The sequence below is a fragment of the Otolemur garnettii genome, unplaced genomic scaffold (assembly GCF_000181295.1).
Source record: "Otolemur garnettii isolate 467f Iridium unplaced genomic scaffold, OtoGar3 scaffold00134, whole genome shotgun sequence".
In the NCBI taxonomy this organism is placed as follows: Eukaryota; Metazoa; Chordata; class Mammalia; order Primates; family Galagidae; genus Otolemur; species Otolemur garnettii.
The window spans coordinates 4,504,399-4,528,902 of NW_003852529.1; the positions used below are offsets into that span (position 1 = coordinate 4,504,399).

At 51.7% G+C, this 24,504-nt stretch overlaps 1 protein-coding gene across 4 annotated transcripts in view; it reads right to left on the bottom strand.

Moving 5' to 3' along the window:
* Positions 1-24,504, bottom strand: part of KCNQ1 (potassium voltage-gated channel subfamily Q member 1) — a 389,965-nt gene that overhangs the window by 45,150 nt on the left and 320,311 nt on the right. For 3 of the 4 annotated variants that reach the window (XM_003798368.3, XM_023518338.1, XM_023518336.1), the window contains exons 14-15: positions 23,568-23,614; positions 22,642-22,703 (exon numbers count right to left, since the gene is read on the bottom strand). In XM_003798368.3, the coding sequence (XP_003798416.1) occupies positions 22,642-22,703; positions 23,568-23,614 (109 nt within the window). The remainder of the gene's footprint in view (positions 1-22,641; positions 22,704-23,567; positions 23,615-24,504) is intronic. The other variant, XM_023518339.1, reaches the window with a different exon arrangement.

The following is a 24,504-nucleotide window of genomic DNA, read 5'->3' on the forward strand; positions in this document are numbered from 1 at the left end:
CGCGGCCAGAGCCTCCAGAGTACTTGCTGATCAAGCCTCTTTGTACCCGGGCTCCCCACCACAGGCAAAGTGTCCCATAGCTTGGGAAATAATGACTGAGTGGATAGTATGTGCCTGTTCAGAGTGCTGGACACGGAGCATCTGGGCCCTCAAACAGCTCTCCACTGTGGAGTCTAGGACACTGAACCCCTGCCCTGTCCAATCGCCTCCTCCTCAGGCTCAGGGACCAGCGGCTACCCTGGGCTTTCAAGTCCATAGCCATGTCTGCTCTTGCTGTGGGTCCTGTGAACTCTGTCTCAACAGCGTGCTGGAGGCAGTTGCTGCTCACCACTCCCTGGGCCACACAGGTACCAGAGGGGACACAGCCATGCTGGTAGTGCTCAGGTTCAGACAAGATGGGTAGGGTGGGCTGGGGAGGAAGGCAGCTGCATGGAGGGTATGACACCTGTGAGTCTGGGATTGGGTCCTGCCCAGTTTGGCCTCAGTTGCCTGCAACCTGCATCCCCAGAAGCCTCCTCTGGCCTCTGCCCTTGTGGGAAATGAGAGTTACTGCTGGCCCCTTACCAGGGGTTGTCTTGCTTAGGGAGGCCACTGTCCCTTCCACACCCTCAAGCCACTGGGACACAATAGGAAGTGGCCTTGGTCTCTTCTGGAGGGCACTTACTCCATGACCTCCAGGACTGGGCTGGGCTGGACTGTGGGCTCTGGGGACAGGGGTCTAACTGTGGGGCATCTGTATTCTGGTCACACTCTCAGGTCCTGGCAGTTTTGTCAGACCAGTGGTGTCACCCTGGGTTGGGAGCCTGGAGACCTGGTGAAGGCCCAGCTGGCCCCACACTTCTGCCCACCCTTGGGCAGCTATCCTAGCCTACCAGGCCTCAGAGCTTCATTTTCAAAATGAGATTACCCAGGTGGATACAGGATGAATGAGCAGGGGTAGGATCCTTGGAGCTCATTGTGGATGGCACAGAAAACACATTCCTTCATGGCCATGCTCTCTGCTCCACTGCCAGAACCCTTTGCATAGCCTGCCAGGAAGTTGGCTGCCTCTGTTTGGTTACCTCCTATAACAAGGAACTCATTGCCACTCGCATAACCCTGGCTATGAAGAGGGTCTTCCAAATGTTCCTAATTCTCACCCAGAAATTCTACTCCTAGAAAATAAAACACAAGGGAATACTATATAGGCAGGTATTGTCCATAACAGGGTGGATAATGGTGACAAACTGCAAAGAGCTCAAATTAGCATCTAAGTGCAGAGTGCACTGGTCCTCCTGAACTTGCCCTTTGGCCCTTGTGGCCACAATGAACACACATCACACTCACATGGGCAATACACCACACACATCACACACAGCACATGCAAACACACACACCACACTCATACAGATACCACATGTGACACACACACCACACTCCACACACAAATACATCACACATTCACATGCAGTCACACACATGCCATCCTCAAATACCACACACATTGCACACGACACACACACACATGCCACACGGATCACATATGACACATGCAAACACACAGCACACTTGCAAAAACACATCACACATGTCACATACACACTGAGACCTATAAAAGTTAAACGTTCCATTCTACTCCATTCCAACGAGTGCTGGTGGTCACCATGATAGTGATCTTTTGGCCCACCCAGAGTCTGAGCACAGTGCCCTGGAGGTGTGGCCTGTCTACCCCTCTCTCCATGCAACCGGCTCTCTCTCTGCTCTAGGTGCAACTTGCTGCAGGGCCCCAGCTCTGTGTCCCTTTACCTGGAGCCCCTTTCCAGTTACCTGAGGGAGCAGCTCCTGCTCTCTGTGCAGGTGTTTGTGCAGGTTTTACCTATCAGGCCAGTGCTGCCCAATCCAATCACCTGCCCTCTTGTCTAATGCCCTGTCCTGGGGCTCCTTCACACAGGGACCTTCTCTCTTTTCTACTGCTTGTCCCTGTCTCTGCACTGTTCCTAGCCCCTGTGGCCCCTTTCCCATCCCAAATTAGGCAAATACACACACAGAAATCAACCTGCCCCATGACGCCCAGGCGAGAGTTCAAACAACGCGACCAATTTATAAACACTTTTCTCTGCAACGATTAAGTTACATTTCCCCAATAGCTGCTTCATTTTCTTGTCAAAAATACACAGTTTTCACATTTGTCTCACTGCAAGGGTAATTAATTTCCAGACCGTAAGTAAGAACTTAATTTGATACCTGCAAGGATTATAAACTATTTCAAGCTGTTGTTTACACGAAATCAAGAGAGAATTGTTCTGTTTGCAATTATGTTAATGAGGAAATAGATTGGGTATTTCTTTTTTTCAGGGAACTCGGCATAATTTTACCATTACCAATGAATTAGTTTAAAAAAGTGTGTGGCTGCCGCATATTCCTATTCTTCAGGTGACCCTGGTTAGGGGACCCCCACAGACAGTCAAGCACCCCAAGGAAGGCTTTTGTGGGACCAGCTCAGATCACTGTGGATGATGAGTTCCTGGCATGACCCCAGGTTACTGGCAACCAGCCAGGCCTATAGGTGGGTCTGAGGAATCTTCTCTAAGCTGCCTCCTGATGCTGAGCCACAGGAGTGCTGGGGGAGGGTCTGGGTGGGAAGAAGCGGGATACAGACCAGGCATCCCCTTCTGGTCAGACAGCCGTTCTCAGGCTCCCTGACCAATTCACACTGTGGGGGTCACTGAGGGTGAGAAAAGAATCTGCTTTCAGTGGGTGAGACTCCTGAGTCAGAGCTGAGTATTACTTCAGGGTGGCTGTGGGTCTTCTATGGGGCAAGGAGGCTAAACCTGGCATGGTCAGGGGCTGCAAACACCCAGTATGGTGCCCCATGGGTCCACTGTGGACCTCAGTTGGGCTGCACAGGCTAAGCTGGAGGCTGAATGCTGGGCAGGTAACCCAGAACGGAAGGCTGGAGGGTCCGCTGATGCCACAGTATGGGACACTCCAGCTGGGTGCTGAGGGCCTCTCAGGAGACGGGCTCTGCACAGGAAAGGCATAAGGGTGTGAAGAGGTACCACTTGCCCCACCATACAGAGAGGGTGAGGGACCCTCAAGATGCACATGGAGGTGATTGGATGTTCATGGGGGAAAAATCATCAGGTCTCAGGGTCAGGGTGGCTAAGAGAGGCATGGCTTGGCAAGGCTGGCATGGCTGTGCGTACTGGGGGCCTTCAGGGAGTCTGGAAGGCTGATGGCCCTGGCCTGGACCTTGATAGTGCAGCAGCTGGCATCAGGTATCACCAAAAGGGATCGGGACATGGGTCAGGCAGGGCCCAGGAAGGCCGGCCCCTGGCATAGGCCCCTGGGAAGGCAGGCCCCAGGCCCCCAGCCCCCTGGTACGGTGTTGGCTGCCCAGTGAGGATGCACATGGGGGCTGCTCGCTCATGGTGTGACCTGCTTGGGCCTCTCCCTGGCTGGCTGTCACTGTGGGGGTGAGGGCTGGGGCCAGCACAAGCCTGGCCTGGCCCTCAGCTCCATCCACTTCCTCACAGGGTCTCCCCTGTATACCCTGCTGAGCTTTTGTAGAGTGGCCTCAAGGCTTTGGGCTAAGTCCTCATAAATCCTGGGATACTGGAGACAGCCCAGGTGAAGCCAAACAATGCCCCATTGTGGCCCCATGTGGACAGTTTGCCACCACTTGCCACTGGCGCAAATAAAATCTCTCCCCTTGGATCCAATTTTGCCTCTCTGGCCCTTGGGGAGGCAAGACTGGAACGAGTGGTCCTGCCTGATGCAGGAGCCATCTAGGGCTGGGAAAAAGCTGCCTTTGTTGGCACCGCAAGGCAGATGAATAGTTGACCCATCCTTTGTCACCTGTCACATCTGTCAGATGGCACAGGCAGGACGGCACAGGCAGGACAGCACGGCAGTGGAAGCCTGTGTGGGGAGGAGGGCATCCAGGAGAACTGCAGCAGGGAAGAATGGGAAGACTCCATTTTTCTGGGAGATGGGCAAGGTCCTGTCAGACCTTCCCTTAGGATGCCCGCTCCTGAGGGCAGAGGGGGTGTATGGCCGGAGGGGCAGAGTAGAGGGAAGACTGGACACAGGCCCACTCAGCGGACATTTACCTTTGCTGTGGAGAGGGTTTGCAAGAGATTACACATCCGTGAGAGAGAGGGAAACAAAGAGCTTTCTCAGGCTGGAGGAGAGGCCCAGGCTGGGAGCTGGAGGCCTCTCCTGGCCTCAGGCAAGAAGGCTGAAGACAGAATGGGGAAGAGGAGAGGCACTGCCCTTGTCACCCTGCTGTCAATGTCAGCATTACCACCAGGTCTCTGTCTTATGCCGTTGAGTTTGGCACGGCCAGCTCTGCCTCAGCCATTATGATTGTCCAGTGGGGCCCCACCAGGACTGCAGCTACTGCAGGGCAGTGTTTCCAGGCAGGGACCAAGGCTGTGCTGGATTCCAGTGGGAGATAGAATGACTTTAGATAGTGCCTGAGCAGTCACTCTATATTTTAATATTAGGCTGATTTTTTTTTTTTTTTTTTTTTGCAGTTTTTGGCTGGGGCTGGGTTTGAACCCGCTACTTCTGGCATATGGGGCCAGCGTCCTACTCCTTTGGGCTGCAGGTGCCGCCCAATATTAGGCTGATTTTAATGCACACTAGGGAGGTAGCTCCCACCACAAACCAGTGGTTTCATGGTGTCAGTTCCTGGGGTGAGGCTGCCATAGTATAAATGCTTATGTCTACAAAGCTGAGTAGGTGCTGAGAAAAACGTCATGTAGAAAATACTATCAGTGGCTCACGAATATGGAAAAACACAAAGGGAGCCCCCATGAGACCTGGGCAAGAGATAGGAAAGAGACAGCCTCACCTCACACTGGGGCCCTGTCTGGGGCTGAGCGTCCATCTCCAGGCCCTGGCCTGGGGCCTTGGTCACAACTGTCCCCTCATCCCACTCCCCCCAACTGAGTCCCAATCTGCGGAGGTGCCCAGGAGAGGGCTGCAGAGAGACCAGGGCAGGGACCCATGAGGTTCCTCATTCGTTGGGGAAAAGACTGGGTCCTGCTAAGTTGGTGGAGCAGAAATTTTTCCTTGCAAAATGGCAGGAAGGATCTGGCAGGTTCTGTGGCAACAGAAAGATGAAAGCCATTAGAATTAGGGGCAAAAGGTTTTGAATTTTTGGGACCCCACATGAACCCCAGTGGATGTGGGGAGGGTGGGCTAGATCAAGGCCTACTCAAGCCAGCCAGAGAGCAATGTTGGGTCAGGAAGCAGCTCGGCACTGTCCATGCTGTGCCCAAGGGTCCCTGTTCCTCATCTCTTGATCTGTTGCTGGGTGTTGGATTTAAGGACCATTTTGTCACGATGCTCAGGCTGGTTTTGGCTCAGAGCTTCATTTTACAAAAGAGAGTAAGGAAGTGGGACAGACAAGACGGTTCCTGAGGCCCTGCCACTGGCCTCCCCAGAAATTGTTCCCCCACACTCTGCAGGGTCTGGGAGCAGCAGGGACTGCTCTGAACCCCACTTTGAGCTCTAGCTGAGGGCAAGGCTGCCCACTCACAGCCACCATTCCTACTTTATCCTCACAGCACTGAGGGGCAGGGAGGGGAAACAAGGAAACTGAGGCAAGGAATGATCAAGGGACCTGACTTGAGTCCCTAGCTGTCAGGATGGCACAGGTGAGTGGGTTGTGGGAGGCAGTAGCAAGGGAGGTGGGACAATTTCTTAGATGCCACCAACCGCTGGCCAGGGATTCTCTGAGTCATTAGACAACTTGGGTCTTGACCTGGCAACTTGTCTTCCTCTTGCCCTCTGCAGCCATGCAGCCCTGTTCAGGCCTGGTCTCCTGCTGTATAATCAGCCCACTGGTGCCATCCTGCCTTCAAAGGACCAGGTAACCTGTGAACTTTCCCGACTTTCCACCCACCAGGAAGAGGGACCTCAGGAGAAACGGGCGTGGGGTCATAGGCAGCAGCCTCACAGCTGAAAGCTGGAAGGGGCCAATGGAGACCAGGAGGGCCCTCCCAGTCTCAGGCTCTGCCCCTGGCCCAGCCCTGTGGTCTGCTGTGCTTTGTCCCTGCCTTCCCAGGAATAGCCAGTCTCAGGACCTTCCATCACCCCAGAACCCCTCATTGACACCCCTGTTACCGCTCCCATCTAATCCACAAACACGCCTGCCTCAGTCTGTGTCTTTAAGATCCGGCATCTTCGGGTGCCTGGAGGAGTGCAAGGCTGAGTCCCAGAGAACCCGGTTCCCTCACATCAAGCTCTACCCTCTGCCTTGAACTTGTCTGGCGTGGACCTATCTTTCTGTCCTAGTCCTTGCTTGCTCCCCTCCCGTCCCTTTCAGTATCCACCCATTTTCATACTCTATTCTTTCCACTTGTCCTCTAAGTATTGGGGTTCCCATTGCCCACTTGACAAATTCATAATGGCATTAGAGATTTGTCCCAACTCACTCCCACCTAGGTGCTCAGAGCAGAAGCTGGAGGCCCTTTTGGAGCCACGTCCCCTCAGTTTGCTTGTCTAGGTGATTGATAGGGCCAGTGGTCTAGGAACTAGCCGCCATGGGTCTCCACCCTGGTCTGTGGTGCCAGTGCCATTTCTGATGCCGCAGTAGCCCTTACACCCCCAGGGCTCCATCTGCCCTCTCACCTTCCTCCCACAGAAGCCAGAACCACCCTGGGCCCTGAACCCTTGGCCTGGCCAGCTTGCATCTGGCCTGCTGGCTCTGCCTTGCCCACACTCACAGCCTCAGAAGGATGTGTCCTTGTGCCTGGGGACCTGTGCAGGCTGCTCACGCTGGATGCTCCTCCACCCACACCACCCTCTGTCCCTCCTCCAGGCTCTGGGCCCTGACCAGAGACTCCCCTGCCTCCCAGCACTTTCTCCTTTGCTCAGGAGATATGTGATTATGGGTCATTATGTGCGTCCCCCTCCCCTGCTGCTAGACTATGTGTTCCAAGGAGCAGAAACCAGCCTGTCCTATTTGCAGTGGTGGCCCAGGACACAGAGCTGGTCCTGAGAGGATGTAGGATGGCAAATAGCTGACTGAGTGAGGTGCGTGGTGCTTCCAGAGGATCTGTCCTCATTTCTTTCCTTCCTGCTCCCGTGGCATCTGGTCCATCCATGTAGGCCAGAGGGCCTCATTTTTGAGTACTTGTGGCCCTCACATGATCCACCAGTGCATTTTCTACCTTATTATCTGATGTGGCCGCTCTCAGCAAAATAGAATATTGTAGAGGCTTAAACTGAGACCCCATCTGCTTGTGGGGTGCTCACAGGTAGGTCCTACATGGCATCTATGAGGCCAAATCCCATTTGTGGCTTTGGGGCTCTCTCCATCTGTGGGTGCTCAGCTGAGGGTGGCCAGGCAACATGGGTCACCCAGCTATCAGCACCTCAGAAGCCCCCATTCTGGGGGTACTGCAGTGGGGCGATGGGGCATCCTCCCTCCTGTGCAGGTGGCAGGGGGACTGGCCACCTCCCTGTCCACACAGATGGCTCTTTCTGCACTGGACCTGCCTAGCAGCTCCTGGCTATGGGGACCAGAAGGGGCACTGTACACACTGACCAACCTGTGCCTAGTGAGGGTGGCAGGGAAGGGGTCTCCTCTGCTCACCCTGCTCTAATTACCAGCTGCAACACTGCTGAGAATGGGAGCTGGGGCCCTCTCTGGCCCCACAGGCCTCCATCTCCTCCACACACAAGTTTAAGTCCCTCAACAGCCTGCAGGGTGGCCTGCTCATCCCCAGGCCACTCCCTACTCCATGGCCCTAGCCACACTACCCTCCTGCTGTCCTTCCAGGCATGGCTCCACCTCAGGGCCTCCGAGTTGGCTGTGCCCTGCACCTGGAACACTCTTCCCTTCACGTCTGCATGGCTTGTCCTCCTGCCCCAGACCCGCATGTGCCCTCCAAATGCCTTTTGAAAGGCCTGGACCTACGGGGACAGAGAGAGCTACTTCTGGGCAGAGCAAGCTGCAACATCCAGTGCTTTCTGCCAACCTGTGAGCAGAGGCTATACTGCCAGGGACCCCATCCTAGGCATTTTCTGTGTGCTGGACACATGGGCATGCCCCACACAGGGATGCTTGCCTCATATACTGGCTGCCATTTCATAGACGAAGATCTGGGGGTCAGAGGGCCCTAGAGGAACAGCCTCTTGTTCATTCTGCAGGCTCCTCCAAGCTTGGGGAGGGGCTCAGGCCTAGCACAGCAGCCCCCTCAAGACCATGGGAGTGAAGGAGGGGACAGAGGACAGAGAAGCAGGCTGGGGGAGGGGCCGGGTGGAGGCATGAATGGATGTGCCGGGCGGGCGAGGCGGGAAGCAGCGGATGGGGGACGGGGTGGGGAGGCAGCATGCTGCCAACCCAAACAGCCCAGCGCGCCGCAGCCCCGTGTTTAATCCACAAAACTTTCCATCTGCCTCTGGAGCACTCGGAACCTGGGCAACGGGAGGCTGTTCGCTCGGCAAAATAAACAGCAGCTCCGTGCAGCGGCCCCCATGCGTCTGTCTCCCGGTTTTAAGCGGCAGCGTCAGCCATTTTGTGGGCACCGCTGCAGTCCAGAGTGAGGCCCGGAAGGCCTGGAGCAGAGACACCACCTGCTACTTGTTGCATGTGGCTTTGTAGCTGGGGACCTGCTGGCATCCACCTGCCACCCCGTGCTGGGCGGGCACGGCTGCACCCGTCCCCCAGATCCCAGCCCGCTGCTGCTCCTTAGCACCCCCACCTGACCTGGCTCTGAAGATCCTTGGGGGAGGTGGTTCTGGAAGGTGCTGGACATGCATCCTGCTGCCTCCTCAAGCCTCTGACCTTACCCACTGCCCTGCCTCCATGGCCTGTGATTCCCCAAGCCGGCATGGCCAGGGCAGGGGAGATGGCCCAGCTCTGGGCTGGGCCATCTATTTTTGGTGGTGACCAAGCCACTGCTTAATATGCAGAATCAGCCCAGGGCCGGCTGTGCCCTGACCCACAGGGTGACAAGTTTAAAAAGGGGCTCATTTTGACCAAAATACATATTTTCCTGAGGTTGGCCAAGGCAGCTGGCAGCGATTACTGCACAGACAAGCCCCGCACTGCCCTCATGTCCAGGCCCCCGCAGCCTGCCCCGCTGCACCCAACCGCTGATGTGGTGACTACAGTTCCCCACAGGGCTCCCACAAGGGCTCATGGCCACACGCACAGCCACACCCAGACGTGCATGCCTGCCTGCCACCTGCTCCCCTTCCTGGCCTCTCTCAGAAGCAAGTTGCACCCACAGAAGCTGACATGAACTTGAGCTGAATTTAAAAAAAAACGTAAATTTCCTCTTTGGCCAATATTTGAGGTCTATAAATAGAGTCCCTCAGGAGAGTCTGGAGGGTGGGGACTGTCCCCAGACAGACTGGGAGAGAAACTCCCTGAAAAGGAGGGAGTATGGATGGCAAGGATTCTTCTGGGACTGCTGAGGAGGACAAGAGTAGGAGGCCACTGTGTGGCTGGGGAAACAGGCCAGACTCAGGAGGCTTGCTCAAGGCCCCACCACAGGGTTAGGGCAAAACTGGGTTGGGTTTCTGGACGGGCCCCGGCTACCCTCCTGCCTGTCATGGTCTGTCCCCACACCCATACTCCCCAAGTTCTGCCACCAGCTGCCTGGGCTCCCAGCTTGGGACCCACCATGCTGCTGATGCTGCAAAGCATTCATGCAAGGCTCCTATGGCCTGGGTGGGATCAGCTCATGACCCCCCAGAAGCACTAGGCATGTAGTGCTGGCACTGCACCCTCCACTGACTGGCAAGGAGACAGAGGTGCTGAGAGCCCCTGTAACTCGCCTGGTCTCACATCTCCGGGAGTAGGGGCAGGGCTGAACCTGGATGCTGGCCCTAAAGGCACAAAGGGAAGTACCAGGGGGAGGAGGGAAGATAAGGTCCCTCAGCCTCCTTTGTAATAGCAAGCAGAGGGGAAAGAGACAGATTCTCTGAGACAGTGCCTGGCGGTGGCATGCTCCCCACTGCGCCTCTGTCTTCATGTGGGTGCTGGGGTCAACAAGGCACGCCTGGGCAAAGATGACGACACCCTCTTCCATGGGGCTTGGGAAGGCCTTGTGAGGGTCCAATGGACGATTGGAGGTGGACAAGATGACATGGCCTGCAGGATACAGCAGGAAGTAGGCTGGGTCACAGAGACACCAGGTGCTACATAGACAACCCTGGCAAGGGAGGAAGTGGGGAGCCACCTCAGGTAGGCTTCTCCCTGAACCCAGGCTCTGCTGGGTCTCATCCCGCCCAGTGGCATTCAGTGCTGGCCATCTCTATGGCAGGTTTGAGGGTCATTTCAGTCCACAATGCAGCAGAGGAGCCTGGATGAACCATCCTCCAGGGGCTGGGGCAGGTCTGGCAGGTCTGGGGTCTGAAACATTAAGGTGTGACTGCCCACGACAGGTTCTGTGCCAGCACGTGGCGACCTCCTAGGGGCTGGGTGGCACAGAGAGGGGCTCTGAGGAAAGTGTGCTCACAGGACATTGGGGTTGGAGATGGTCCCGGCCGGAGAGCAGGCTAAGCAAAGCCAGAGACCAGGGACCAGAGCAGGGCTGGGTGGAAGGCGAGGCCTTGTTTCTGAGGTGCCTTCACTGGCTGTAAATCACTCTAACACCCTGAAACATGCCCACCAACTATTTGATGGTTCTCGGTCTCAGGATCGAGCACACGGCCACTCCAGTGTCCAGGAGCTGGGTCTGGAAGGGAGCAGGCCAATGGCCCAGCTCCTGCGGCGTTCCTGTGCTTTGTTCCTGCTCTCAAGCTCTAGGCCACACAGTTCATAGATGTGGGACCACATTTCTCGGCAATTTAGGTCTCTCACTTAGGGATTCACCAAAGGTGTCCCCTCCTGAGGAACTGAGGGCAGCAAGTTTGGAGACATTCAGCATCTGGCTGTGCGACATCCCACCACCAGGAGCTGTCCCTGTGTGTCTAACTCTTCTCTTGCCGACAGGCAAGTGGCTCGCAGTTATAAACTACAGCATGATAGATCTCCGCGGACACAAACCTGCCCCTGGGGCTTTCCTTCCTGGGAGTGAAGGAAGGAAAGGGCACATGTATTTTTAATTTTCACAGATATTGCTCGAAGAAGTAACAGAAGCTTTCCAGAAGCTCTGTTACTATCATAACCCCCATCCCCACCAGCGAGACAGAGAATGTCTGTTTCTCCACACCTGGGTCTGGCCATCGCCTCACACTTTGACTTTGGTGCAAATTCCCAGGGGGTGGGGGTAAGGTGAGCCTTTTCTTACTCAAAGATGCTGGCCCCAGCAGGGCCTCTTTCAAAGATGAGTCAGCCTGGTCCCAGCCTTTGGGGGTGGCCTGAAGCTAGGGATGGCACGTGGGCCTCGGCACCAGGCCAGGAGAACCGTGATGGCTGTGAGAATGTCAGGCATGGCTTCTTGGGGGCCACCTGAAGGCGGACTGGGCCTGAAGGGCTCTGACCTCAGGCTCCCTTCAGGAGTGGCCTCAACCCAGCCCTGGGGCCCCAGCACGTCTGCTCGGCGCTCGTGGGCACAGGGACTCCCTGGCAGACACGCCCATTCCACACAGGGTGGTGGTGCCTAGCGTCAAACGCTGCTTTCATTATAGGTTTGTCTCTGAAACCCTAGACAAAACAGGGCTTGTGTGGCTTGATGGAGGGGCAGCACCTCAGGCCTCCGCCATCCACTAAGACAGCTCCTCAGAACAGAAAAAATACACTAACCTTAAAATAACCAGTTCCCAGAATAGCAAACTAATGACGGCTTCTAAAGGGAGCCCTTTGATCAGGCAGAGCCCCCGCCTCCGCCTATTTAGGGCCCTGTCACTCAAGAGCAGTGGCAGCAGAGAGAGAAGTGTTGGGGGGGGGAGCTGGGCAGAGGAGGCGTGGGGCTGCCGGTGCCCGCTCTAGGCTGCCGACTTTCTTTTTTTCTTTTTTTAATTTTAGAGACAGGATATCACTCTGTTGCCTAGGCTGCAGCATGGTGGTTCACTGTAGACTTGAACCTCTGGCCTGGAGTGATCCTCCTACCTCAGCCCCCAGATTCGCCAGGTGCCAGCACCATGCCCAGCCAGGCTGCCTGACTTTCTGATGCAACCAGTCGCTGTCAGTGGCGAGGTACTCCCGGCTTCTATGACAGCCTGACACACCAGTAGGGCACTTCTCACAGCCTTCTGTGTGTCACCTTCCAAGAGGTGGTCCCTGAGAGAGACGAAACCATAACGAATAAGAGTCCTGGGTAGATGGTCCTCGGGGACTTCAGGTAATGGGCCTGGGGGCTCAAGGAGGAGAATTCAGAGAAGACAGAGAAGGCGCCTGCCCAGGACAGGTCAACAAGATGCATCTCTGTCGGGGAGGGCGTGGGGATGGGCCACAGGATGCTGTATAAGCTGCCACTCTCCTGCCCAGACTCCCCTCCACCCATACGCTGGCCTCCCTCCCCACCAGGACACAACCAACTGTCAAAGCGACATGGTCCAGCGGCCCAGCCGCCAACCCTGAGGGCTGCAGAGCACATGAAATGTGGCCGCTGAGATCAAGGAACTGAATCTTAATTTTATTTAATGTTAGAAAATTAAAGTTAAAATTTAAATACAGATCCTTGATTCAGTTATTAGAAAACTTTTAAGTATGCTGGAAATGGCCTAGGCATGGGTATATCTTTTTCCAACTGTAAATTATATGAAAACTAAATACAGACCAAGTACTTCTCATGAAAACTCAGTGTCTGAATTGAGATGTACTATAGGTATAAAACATACACTGGCTTTTGAAGACACAGCACAAAACAAAATTCAACTATTCCAATAGTTTTTTTTTAATATTGATTATATGTTGAAATGGTAATATTTTGCACCTATTGTGTTAAATAAAATATAGCAGCAATTAATTTCACCCTGTTTATTTTGATTATTTTTTAAAGTGGCTATAGGGAAATTTAAAATTATATCTGTGGCCAGCATCAAGAAGCTGAGCAGGAAATAAAGAAAGTCAGAAGCTGGAAACTCAGTGACAGTGGAAGCCCCGATGGTAAGAAGAGCCCTGAAGGCCTTTGATGAATGGGATGGACTTGAGCTCTGGTTTTCCCAGTCTCACCAGGGATGGATAATTAGGCATCAAATCCCAGCCTGCCCCAGGTGGGAAGTCTCACAGCAGAGACATAGAGCTTGGACTTTCAAAGGGCTCTATCTTCAGAGTGAGAAATAATGCACTCCCTGAGAAGATTGCTAAGAAAACTGCCTTACTGCTAGGAGGAGGGGAATAATTTTTGTCCCGGGAAGTCATATTCACAAGTTAGTCCATACTCAGCTTGGAAGCTCAAATTCACACCACCTGGGTGGTCTGGAAAACTTTGAGCCCAGAATTTAAATCCAGGTTGGTGGTATGTCCATGTGTGTGGCAATGGAAGAGGTAAACGTGAATCCTCCCTGAGGACCCCAGCTTCACATCAAGCTTTAAAACCTCCTACAGATAAAATTTTAAGATATATGAGCTTACAATTTAAAAGGAAAAAGCGAAAGAAATGAAATACCATGAAGGAGAGCCAACAGGGGAAAAAAAATTAAAATCAAACAGGATGCAAACTTTAGATCCTGGAATTAAGAGATGGTAAATTTAAAATAGCCATATTTAATACACTTGAAGAGATTTCTAAACAGTTTGAATGTATAAGTGAAGAGGAAGATATGAAAATGACCTATCACGTATGAATAAGAACCAAACACAATTTTTATAAATAAAAAGTAATTGAAATTTAAAGGTCATTGGTCATATTTAACAGCAGATTAAACACAGTTGAAGAAATAATTAAGGAACTGGAAGATGAATCAGATTATTTATTTATTTAATTTTTGCTTATAGTTGTCATTGTTGTTTGGCGGCCCAGGCTGGGTTCGAACTTGCCAGCTCCGGCGAATGTGGCTGGTGCCCTAGCTGCTGAGCTACAGGCGCCGAGCCTGAATCAGACTATTTAGAATACGGTACAGAGAGACAAAGTGATAACATTTTTATAATAAAAAGAGGTGAAGAGATATGAAGGAGCATGAGATGGTCTACCACATGTGTGATAAAAGTTCTAAAAGGAGATGAAGGAGGCTGGAGCAAAACTTTAAGAGACATTGGCTGAGAATAACCTATGCAAGGTCCCAAACCCAAACAGAGCAAACAAAGGAAACCTATGAACACATCTTAGTAAAATGCAGAATACCATATTTAGAGGGAAGATCATAAAAGCAGCCAGAGGAAAAGACAGAGGAGCAACTCCTCTTCACCTTTACTCCCAGCAGCAGCAACGGAAGCCAGGGGCAGTCGATAATATTTACAGTGTGCCAGGAGAGAACGGTTTTGGCAACCTCGGGCCTAGAATTTTATAATGGGTAGCAATATTTTTTAAGAACAACAAGTCATTTTCAAACAAATAAGGTCTGAGAGATTTTGATTTCACCAAGGGAAATTCTAATAAATACTTTAGTTGGAAAAAAATGGGATCCCAGATTTGAGGTCTGAAATGAAAAATAAATGATCAGTGACAAAGAGGCAGATAGGTTAAATTTAAATGAATATTGTTTGTATGAAACACTACCAATTAGTGGTTTAAAAAATAAACATGATAGAACTAAAATATACAACAAAAAAGCACAGAAGTCAGGAGGAGAGTGAGTGATGTTTAAAGTATCAGATCTTTACCTTATTAAAGACATGGGTAAAGACAGTAATTACCTCTGATATGTATTTATTTAAAATGTTCTAGGTTAACCTCCCACAAGAATGGCAATGGAATATATAACTTCAAAAACAGTAGAAGGAAAGAAGAATGGGAAATAATAACCAAGCCAGTAAGAGGAAAGATGGGGAAAGAACATTAAAAATTTAGTGTAAATAGAAGGCACACATTGCATTGCTAGAAATCAATCCAAATATATTAGGAATTACATTAAGTGCAAATTATTAAATGATTTTAAAACCCAGCAAGAATAGTGTTTACAAATAACAAACCTAGAACACATGGTTATAGGATTAAAAAGATAGATTTAAAAATCTGACACCAAATTCAGAAAAAAAAATAACAAGAAAACTATAGATTAAGATCCTTTATGAATACAGATACAAACTTCCTTAACAAAATATTAGCAAACCTAATCCAGCATCAGAGAAAAAAGATCATACCCTATGACCAAGTGAGACTTATCTCAAATTGTGAGGTTGGTATCACACCTGAAAATCAATCATTGTATTACACCATGTCAATAGGGAATGAAAACTACATGCTCATCTCAACAGATGCAGAAAGGGCATTTGAGAACATCCAATATTCATGTAGGATAAGAGCTTTCCATGCACTAAGATAGAAGGAAATATCCTCAACATGATAAAAACATGATAAAACATCTATGGAAAACAGCCAATATCAGACTTAACGACAAATGACCAAATGCTTTTCCCCACAGGATCTGGCTGTAGTCACTTTCAGTCAACATTTAACCAGCGGTTCAAGCCAGTGCAATTAAAAAAAGACATTAAGTCACCTGATTTGAAGGGAAGACGTAAAACTGTCTTTATTTATGCATGCCATGATCCTATATGTAGAAAATCATAAGAAATCAATAGCAACAACAAAAATCAGCTTATTAACAAAGCTAATAACAGCAAGGTCATAGTTTACAAGATTCATATGAAAAGAGTAATAGTATTTCTATATACTAGTCATGAATAATTAAAAAATGAAATTAAGAAAATAATTCCATTAACAATGGCTTGACAAACAAAATTTTTAGGAGTATATTTTTAAAAAAGGTGTAAAATTTATACACTGAAAACTACAAAACATCAGTGAAAGAAATTAAAATAGATCAAATAAATAAAAGGATATGCCATGCTCGTGGATTATAAGAGGTAATTTTGTCAAGATGTCAATTTTCCCCTAACGGATCTATTCAATGTAATGCCTATCAACACACTGGCAGGCTACTGTTTTTCTTGTTTTTTACAAAAATTAATAAATTGAACCTAATACTTATATGTTTTGTCCTAAAATGGACAAAAACAATTTGAAAGAAGATGAACAAAACTAGAAGACTTACACAAATTGATTTTCGAACTTGCTGTAAAGCTACAATAATTAAGACAGCGTAGCATGGGTTTATGGATAGGCATACAGACCAAAAGAACAGAATCACAGCCTAGAAATAAGCCTACACATTTGCTGCCAATTGATTTTTGACAAAGATGCCGTAATAACTCAATGCTGCTGGGCACCTAGATATCTACAAGTAAAAACAAAACAAAATGAACTTAAACTTTACCTCACACCAAACCTCAAAATTACCTCAAAATAAATATAGATAAAAATGTAAGAGCTAATTTTACACAATTTCTAGAAGGAAAAAAAATAGGATAAAAGTGTTTATGAGTTTGAATTAGGCGACGAAATCTTAGACCATCAAAACCATGAGCAATGCAAGAAAAGACAAATTGTACTTCATTAAAATTAAAAACTATTGTGATTTAAAAGACGCGATTAAGAAACTGAAAAGACAGCCACAGAATGGAAGAAAATATTTGCAAGTCATATATCTGATAAAGGACTTGCATCCAGAACATATAAAAAACTCTTGCAACCTGACAATAGAACAGACTACTTAATTAGAAAATGGGCGAGAGAGTTGAATAAACATTTCACCAAAGACGACTATGAATGGCTAATAAGCACATGAAAAGTGGCTCAACATCATTAGTCATTAGGAAAATGCAAATCAAAACCACAATGAGATACCATTACATACCCTCTAAAAGGGCTAAAATAAGAAAGACCGTGTCTTTGCAAGGCTGTGGGACCTTTATACATTACTGATGGGAAAGCAAACTGGTACAAATCCTTTGGAAACAGTTTGGAAGTTTCTTAGAAAGTTAAACAAATTTACCCTATGCCTTCTTGGTAATGACAGATCAAGTAGATAAAAACATTCCCATGAGTATATAGAGGATTTGAACAAGCCAACTAACAAGCTTGCTCCAGTGAACATAAACACCGCCCTGCACCCAGCGACGCAGGAATAGACATTGTTTGCAAGCAGCACAGAAGGTGCATTAACAAAAATTGACCACATACTTTGCTATAAATCATGTATCAAAACATTCCAAAAAAGTGATCTCATACACACTGATTTCTCTGACAATATAGAGCAATAGTACTAGAAAGCTCTACCACAATTATAGCAATGATAAAAATCACATTACTAAATAACTCCTGAGATAAACAAGAGGTCATAACGGAGATCAGAAAAACATAAAAGTAAGTGAAGGTTAAAATTAAATGCTATGTATCAAAACATGGGGCATGCAGTTTGGGTGATTTTAGAGGAAAAATGGATAGCCTTAAATGCATACCTTAGAAATATGGAAAGTCTGAAATGAGTAATCATCCAACTTAAGAAGTTAGAACAGTATATTAAGGCCAAGTACATAAAGGAAGAAAATAAAGAGAAGTGAATGAAACAAAGTAAAACCTATAATTGAGAAGATTAACGAAACCAATATTTGTTGAAAATATTAATAAAATTTATGTTTTAGTTAATTTTAAAGAGACATAAAGTGAAGGTACAAACAATATTGGGAATAAAAAGGGGGACTAAATGCTGATGCTATTAACATTTAAACAATCCTAAATGCCAATAAATTAGAAAGCTAAGGTGAAATGTATGAACCCCTAGAATATATAACTATATATCAAAGCTGACATAAGAAGAAATAGAAAACTGGAATATCTTCTCATTGCTAATGTTATTGAATCAGTAATTAAGAATTTTCCCACTATGAAAGCATCAGAGCTAGATGGCTATAACTTATAAGTTCCACCAAACATTAAAGAGAAAAAAAACAAACCATAGAACACTAATCTTATACAAAATATCCCAGTGTATAGGAAACCAGGAAACACTTCCCCACATAGTCTGTAAAGCTGACGTGCATTTGATAGCCAAGCCTGAGGAGGATACAACAAAGGCAAATTATGTTACATACATATCTCACACATAAATATTGACACAAAAATTCTGAGCAGAAGATTAGCAAATTAATTTCAGCAGTGCCTAAGAAATAATATACAATGTGAAGGATTGGCGGGTAGGGCAGAGGCTGGAGACCACATAGGTGGCTAGAAAAACAATCCAAGTGAGAGATGGCCAAAGCCTGACCTCAGCAGGGCTGGGCTTCAGAGCAAGGATGACCGGAAGTGGGTGGCTCTCAGGGTGGAGCTGGGGGCACTGCACAGGAGGACAAGGTCTTGAGGTCCAGCTTATAGGCCTGGTGGGTGGGTGGAAAGTCCCTCTGGACTAAGAGACAGGGTGGTAGCATGTGGAGACAGATGCCAGGTTCCTTGGAGCTGGGCCTGCTGGTGTCCCAGCCCAGGAGGGGTGGGGGCATTCCTGTGCAGGAGGCAGGTGTGTGTGTGTCGGGGGTTGGGGGGGTGTCTTCCCGCTTGGAGCCCTCTGACTGGGGCACAGAAACCTGGCACTCTCCTGTGTCTAGCTCTAAGCCGTGAACATTTCCGGCTGAAACGGAGAAGAAAGAAGCCCCCCAGCCCACTGTGCTCCTCCTATCAGCAAAAGCAGTGTGAGCTTAGCTTGCAAAATAAACAGGGCCCAGCGTAAACACTGCGGCAGGTCCTGGGGACGGAGCTGAGGATCCAAGCTTGGGAGGAGGATGGGACTGGCCCTGCCATGGGCTCCTTCCAGGGCACCCCACACTGTTGGCCCTAAGCCCCATGTGGGACCCCAGGAAGCCTTGTGGGGGGTGGGCAGAGGCATGCAGGGCCAGCATCCTCAGGGACCCCACTGTAGGGGCTGTCAGAAGCCCTGGATCTTGCTGGCCCTGCCCCAGCCCTAGTCCTCTGCCCCTTTGGCCTCTTTCCAAACACACGAGTATGATTGTGAAACACCACATTTTCCCTCTCTCTCCCCTCATCATCTCCCCACCCATCTGTGGCCTCTCAGGGGCCAGTCCTTCACCTAACTAGCTGTGTGGCCTTGGGTGACCCCTTAACCTGTCTGGGCCTCAGTTTCCTCACCTGTAAAAAAGGATTTATTTGGGCAAAAAAGAGTCCTTTTCTGAGCACAGATGACAGTAGTATAATGAGGAGCACTGTGGAGCTTGAGCACAAAGGGACCCAGACTCTCTCACTAGACACAGAAGGAGGCCCGAGGAGCAGCCCTGTGCTGTGCCTGAGGGCAGTGTGGACTGAGAGTGAGGCAGAGCCTGAACAGCTAGGCCAGGCATGGTGAGAAGTTGTCCCAGGCATGTAGGGGGTGGGGGAGGGGGAACCATTGTGAAGGAGTTGGGGGCTATGGTTGGAACCACATGCCCAAGCGAGAGTTTTGACAAGGCTGTAGGATTTCAATAAGAAGGGAGTCCACAGGGTCTTTCACCCCAGGGTGGGCCCCTGACCCAGACATAACAGGAGGATAGGAATCCCTGCCAGGGAAACTGAGGCACCCTGAACGAGCTCACCTGGTAAGTCCCTGCAAGTGGACACTCCAGGCCCCCCTGACCCCTAGAGTGATCCCTTCCCAGAAGTGGGGGCCAGCCAGCTGTGTGTGCCCAAGGCTTCTTCCCTGTTCCTCTCTGGGCCCCTTGTCCTGGGGTGGGTAGGCCAGCCTGGGATGAAGCCCTGTACTGCCCAGGGGCTAGGCTGAGCTAAGTGAGCGGCCTTGACTCTTAGCCTGGTGGGATCTGGGTGGGGGGGCGGGAGCCTCCAGGCAGGGCCCAGGGGCTCTGGCTGGGCTGTCATACTGACTAACACTGGTGGGTCATGGGCCCACCAAGGTCTCTGTGGGCCAGTGGCTGCTGGACTTCCTGACCCCTACTTCCTGAAATCAGCAGGATTGCGCTTGGGTTGTTTGTGGTCCTGATGGCAGCAGTGATAACTGCGATAACATGGGGGCCAGGCCTTGCCACCATGCCCTCTGGGCCTAGCGGCCTTTCCCAGCGTCTGTCTCTGAGGGGGCATCCATCAGGGGCAGGGAGGGGCTGGGCAGGCTGCCACCTGCCCTGGTCAGCACGTCTCTGTCAACCCCTTGACGAGCAGCCTTGATTCAGCCAAAACCCTCAGAGGGGATGAGATTCAGGGTAGACCAGGGGTGCTGCTCACCAACTTGGGCACCCCGGTCCAGGGACTCAGTGACTGGGATGAGGAGGGCACAGGGCTAGTGCAGCAGGACGAGGTGCATGCAGAGGCCCCCCTGCCCCGGCACCATGCAGCCTGGCTCAGAGCCAGGTGGGGCTCTGCAGCTTGGCGGGCTTTGTTCTCAAACCTTGCTCCCAGGGATCAGAGACTCTGAAAACCGCCTGCCTTTGTTGTTTAGCTCTGATGAAAAGTGGGCTCATAATTCTGTGCCCTCAAGGCCAGTGGTGGCCTCACCACAGACTACCTATCTACCACAATGACCTTGGCCAGACCCCAGCAGGCTGCTTGATGGGTACTTCTCGAGCCCAGGAGGGGGCTGCTGCCTTCAGGAGACCCTGTCTGCCACCCCAAAGGGCACTGTGCTCCTGGGCTGGGCTTAAAGGAGTGGCCTGTCTTTTGCAGCTGGGGCAAAGCTGCAGGAAAGGTGTGGGACAGCAGGTGGGGCAGAGTAGGGCTGGGCTGGGGCCTGTGGGGTGGAGGAGCTCACGCCTAGCCCGAGCCCTCCAGGAAGGTCTCCAGGGTCTGCCCGGGTGGGACCCAGGGCACAGAGGCTGCCTGGCCAGGGATGTTCACAAAATGCACAGGGAAGGGAGAAGCTGGGGCCACCCCTTGGCTCTAGCATGCCCTCCTTTGATGTCTGTAAACTCCTATCTCTGCCACCAATACAGGGCTCCCAGCCTGCTGCACTAGACACCCTCCCTGTGCAGAGACAGGAGAAGTTGGAGCGCAGCTCCCACCCTGCCAGATGGGCACACCTTCCATGAGGCCATCTGCCTGGCTAAGTCAGAGCTGATGAGGATAGCCAGGCCTCCTGTGGGGCTCAGGGAACTGGGGTGAGTGTCCCAGTGGGTTCCTGAAATCCAGCCCTACCTTGGTCTGCCTGATGCCATTCATGGGTCTCAGTGCCCATGTCCACCTCAGACCAGGGCAGACTGTGCCAGATGGGCAGAGGTGATGCCTTCAGCCCTGGGGCAGGACAGGGAGCCAGCTCGTTCTGGAAGCATGGGCTGGGCTGTGCCCTGCCTGGCCTGCCTGGCTACAGCCGGGTGGACGTGGGCCAGAGCCAGGCGTTACCAGGGAAACAGAGCAGCAGACACACTCCCTGCCCAACCGAAATTCCTCTATTTTTAGCCTCTCAGCTACTTTCAGATAAAGTCCATGTAGACAGCAGAGCTGTTCGGCAAGATAACAGCCCGCTCCAAACCACAGAGACTTCAAAGGGCAGCAGCAGGCTTAGCTGTGGGCCTGGGAAGCCCCTGCCTCCCTTAACCCAGGACGTCCTATGGCATCCAGACCCCCCAGGGCAGGCTCTGGGCCGAGCAGCTGGGCATGGGCACAAATTCTAGTAGGGAGCAGGGCACCCTGGTGGCCCATCTGTACGTGCTGAAAGCTCTGGTGTCTGGAGCTCTGGGTCTCGAGTGGCCAGAGCACAGAACAGCCACAGACCCTGCACTTCACAGGTGCCCAGCAAGGGCACAGATGCTGCCATAACCCAGGCAGGACTGTACCACAGAGGGTTGTGAAGACAGCAGGGGCTGTCAGCCAGAGCTGAGTCCTCCACAAGCACGTTTAGATCAGGACAAGCAGAAGATGCCTCTTCTCCCATTAGCCCATCCCAGTTGGGGGCTATGTCTCCCTGAGCCCTGCCCTGCCCAAGCTAAGGCCGTTAGCTGGGCTGAGAGAAGGCTGGGGCTTGAGGTTCCTTCACCACACACGCAGGACATGGCCAGGAGCCTCTTAGAGCATAAAGCAGACAGTGGGAAACTGTGGGATCACTATGAAGGCCCCGCTTACAGGGCAGAGGCAGCAATTAGCAGGAAGGGTCCTGGCTCTGCTGAGTGCCCAGGGCCTGGAAGAAACCATGAGGAGGACCACACTGCCCGTCATTGCACGATGGCAGCTCTTGGAAACTCCAGCAAGGGGCTGTGGGCATATGCTACCACATGTAAGAGAACTGGAAACATTCCATGGGGGACCGATGTCCATCTGGGTACAAAGTGGACCTGAGCCCCATCGCGGACCTGCCCCGGGAATGTAGAGCATGGAAAGGTGGCAAGGGCTTGGTGCCTGTGGCTCAACCGGCTAAGGCACCAGCCACGTACACCCAAGGTGGCGGGTTTGAATCCAGCCCAGGCCCGCCAAACAACAATGACAGCTGCAACCAAAAAATAGCTGGGCGTTGTGGCGGACGCCTATGGTCCCAGCTACTTGGGAGGCAGAGGCAGGAGACTCGCTTGAGCCCAGAAGTTGGGGGTTGCTGTGAGCTGTGATGCCACAGCACTCTACCCAGGGGGACAGCTGGAGGCTCCTGTCTCAAAAAAAAAAAAAAAAAAAAGAAAGGTGGCAAGAAGGAGGCCCACAGCCCCTGGGCAGTGTCCAGGCCCCATGTACATGCTTGGGACAGAGCCAGGAGAGTAAAGTGCTATGATGGTGGTGTGCTGGCCCCAAGGAAGCTGACCACCAGGTATGCGGGTGGCCAGACACTCGAGCCTACCTTGTCTTCTACCCGGTTCAGGCGGGCACCAATTGTGTTGTTACCACGGTCCTTGCTCTTTTCTGTGGGGAGAAAGGATGGACATCAGGGACGTGCGCTGGTGGGGGAAGTGGTGGGGACAGGTGACTCCAGCTGGACATGTGGGAGGCAGGAAGCAATTGAGAATTAAAATGCTTATACCTACAGGACCTCTCTTAGAGTCCTCCTGTGGTAAGAACAGCAGGGGGTGGTTTAGTGGACTGGGCAGGGTGCCGGCCATGCCAGCCAGGACCTGGGCTCCATTCCTGCCTCCCCTTTTACTCTGTGATCTCTGAGAAGCTGTCTGGTGGGCCTGGGCTCACCTTGCCCAGGGGTTGCCTGTGTGCAAACTCATGACATTCCACTGGCCTCCCTCCAGGTGGCGGGGCTGGGGGCTGGAAGGGGTGGGAGGTACCTGCTCCCCACCACCCCCATCTCTGCCATGCCAGCCTGCTATGAGCTGCAGCCCCATTTGGATTTGGGCCTTTCCTGGCATGACTCACACCCATGTCCAGGGCACACCATGAGTTGGCACAGAGCCGGAGAACTGGCACTGCACCGCTAAGCCTCCACCTACGCCCTCGGAGGGCTACTGAGCTCACTCCACCAAACCCCACCACAGCACCTTCTCCTGTCAAGTTGCCTCGAGCTCACGTTTCCACACCCAGAGCCTGACTGTTAAGGGACTCAAGTGGGTTCTTATATCAACTGAAAAATCCTTTATAAAGCACCCTTGGAAGCTATTTTACTTAGGGTGAGGTCTGCCTTGCTCCCACCATCTGGCTTTCACTTCACATAGTGCACCTTGGAGGTCCCCTTCTGGTGCGGGGGAGAGGCAGGCAGTGTGGGGGTGGGAGGAGAGTGCAGCCTGGGCTGCTGCACCTAGTCACCCTGATGCAGAAACCCACCTGAGACAGGGATGAACAGTGAGGGCTTCCCGATGGACTGGTCCAGCCTGGGAGAGAAGGAGATAGGGACCAACTCACACTCTGCACCCGCACGGTGTGGATGCCCAATCAGTGGGGAACAGATGGGCTGATGTGCCTAGGAAAACAGTGTGCCACCCACCCACTCTGAGACACCTGCCACTGCCACCCCAAGACCTGCTAGGTGCCTCCTGAGTCCTAGAGGCCCAGGCTCCTGGAGGGCCAGGTGGGGAGTTCAGAGAAGGGGGCTATAGGAGGGTTGCTCCTTAGACTTCCTCAACAATGGGGGAGGCAGCTTGTGGCCCTGGCCTCACCTTGGCCAGGACAGACACATTCTTCCAGCCATACCCCATGTAGCACACAGAGCTGGGTTCCCAGGCTAGCCCACCTCAGAGAGAAAGCTGGTCTGAGCCTGTGCAGCCCCCGTGGATGGTGCTGCTTCTGTGAGAATGAGCTCTTTAGGATTCAGAACCCAGAACAGGTTGGTTTCTAACTGTCAGGGTCCCCAGCTCCAGGATGGGGTTGGGTGGGGCCAAGGGTGGGGCCTTATGCCAGGCAGTGCCTTCTTCTGGGGCTGAGCCTGGCCCTTGCTCAGAGGTGGTATGGAGGTGGGGACCAGGCTGCAGAGTGTCCTAAGGTTATAGGGAGTGCAGAGTGGGGATGTACAGTGTCACTGCTGTCCAAGGAGGGAGACAGGTGTTTTCTGCCCCTAGTGTCCCTTCCTACCCTGTGTGCCAGCCATGAACAGTGGCTGTGGTCTTCACTCCCCCTCCCTGGAGGGGCTTGAACTGGAGAACACACCTCTTGGCCGCACCCAAACTGGGGCCAGTGCTGCCCTAAGGTCCCCATGTGCCTTGCCTGGGCACCTCATCTGCCCACCTTCTCTGGGGCCGGTGCTGCCCAGAGGTCCCTGTGTCCC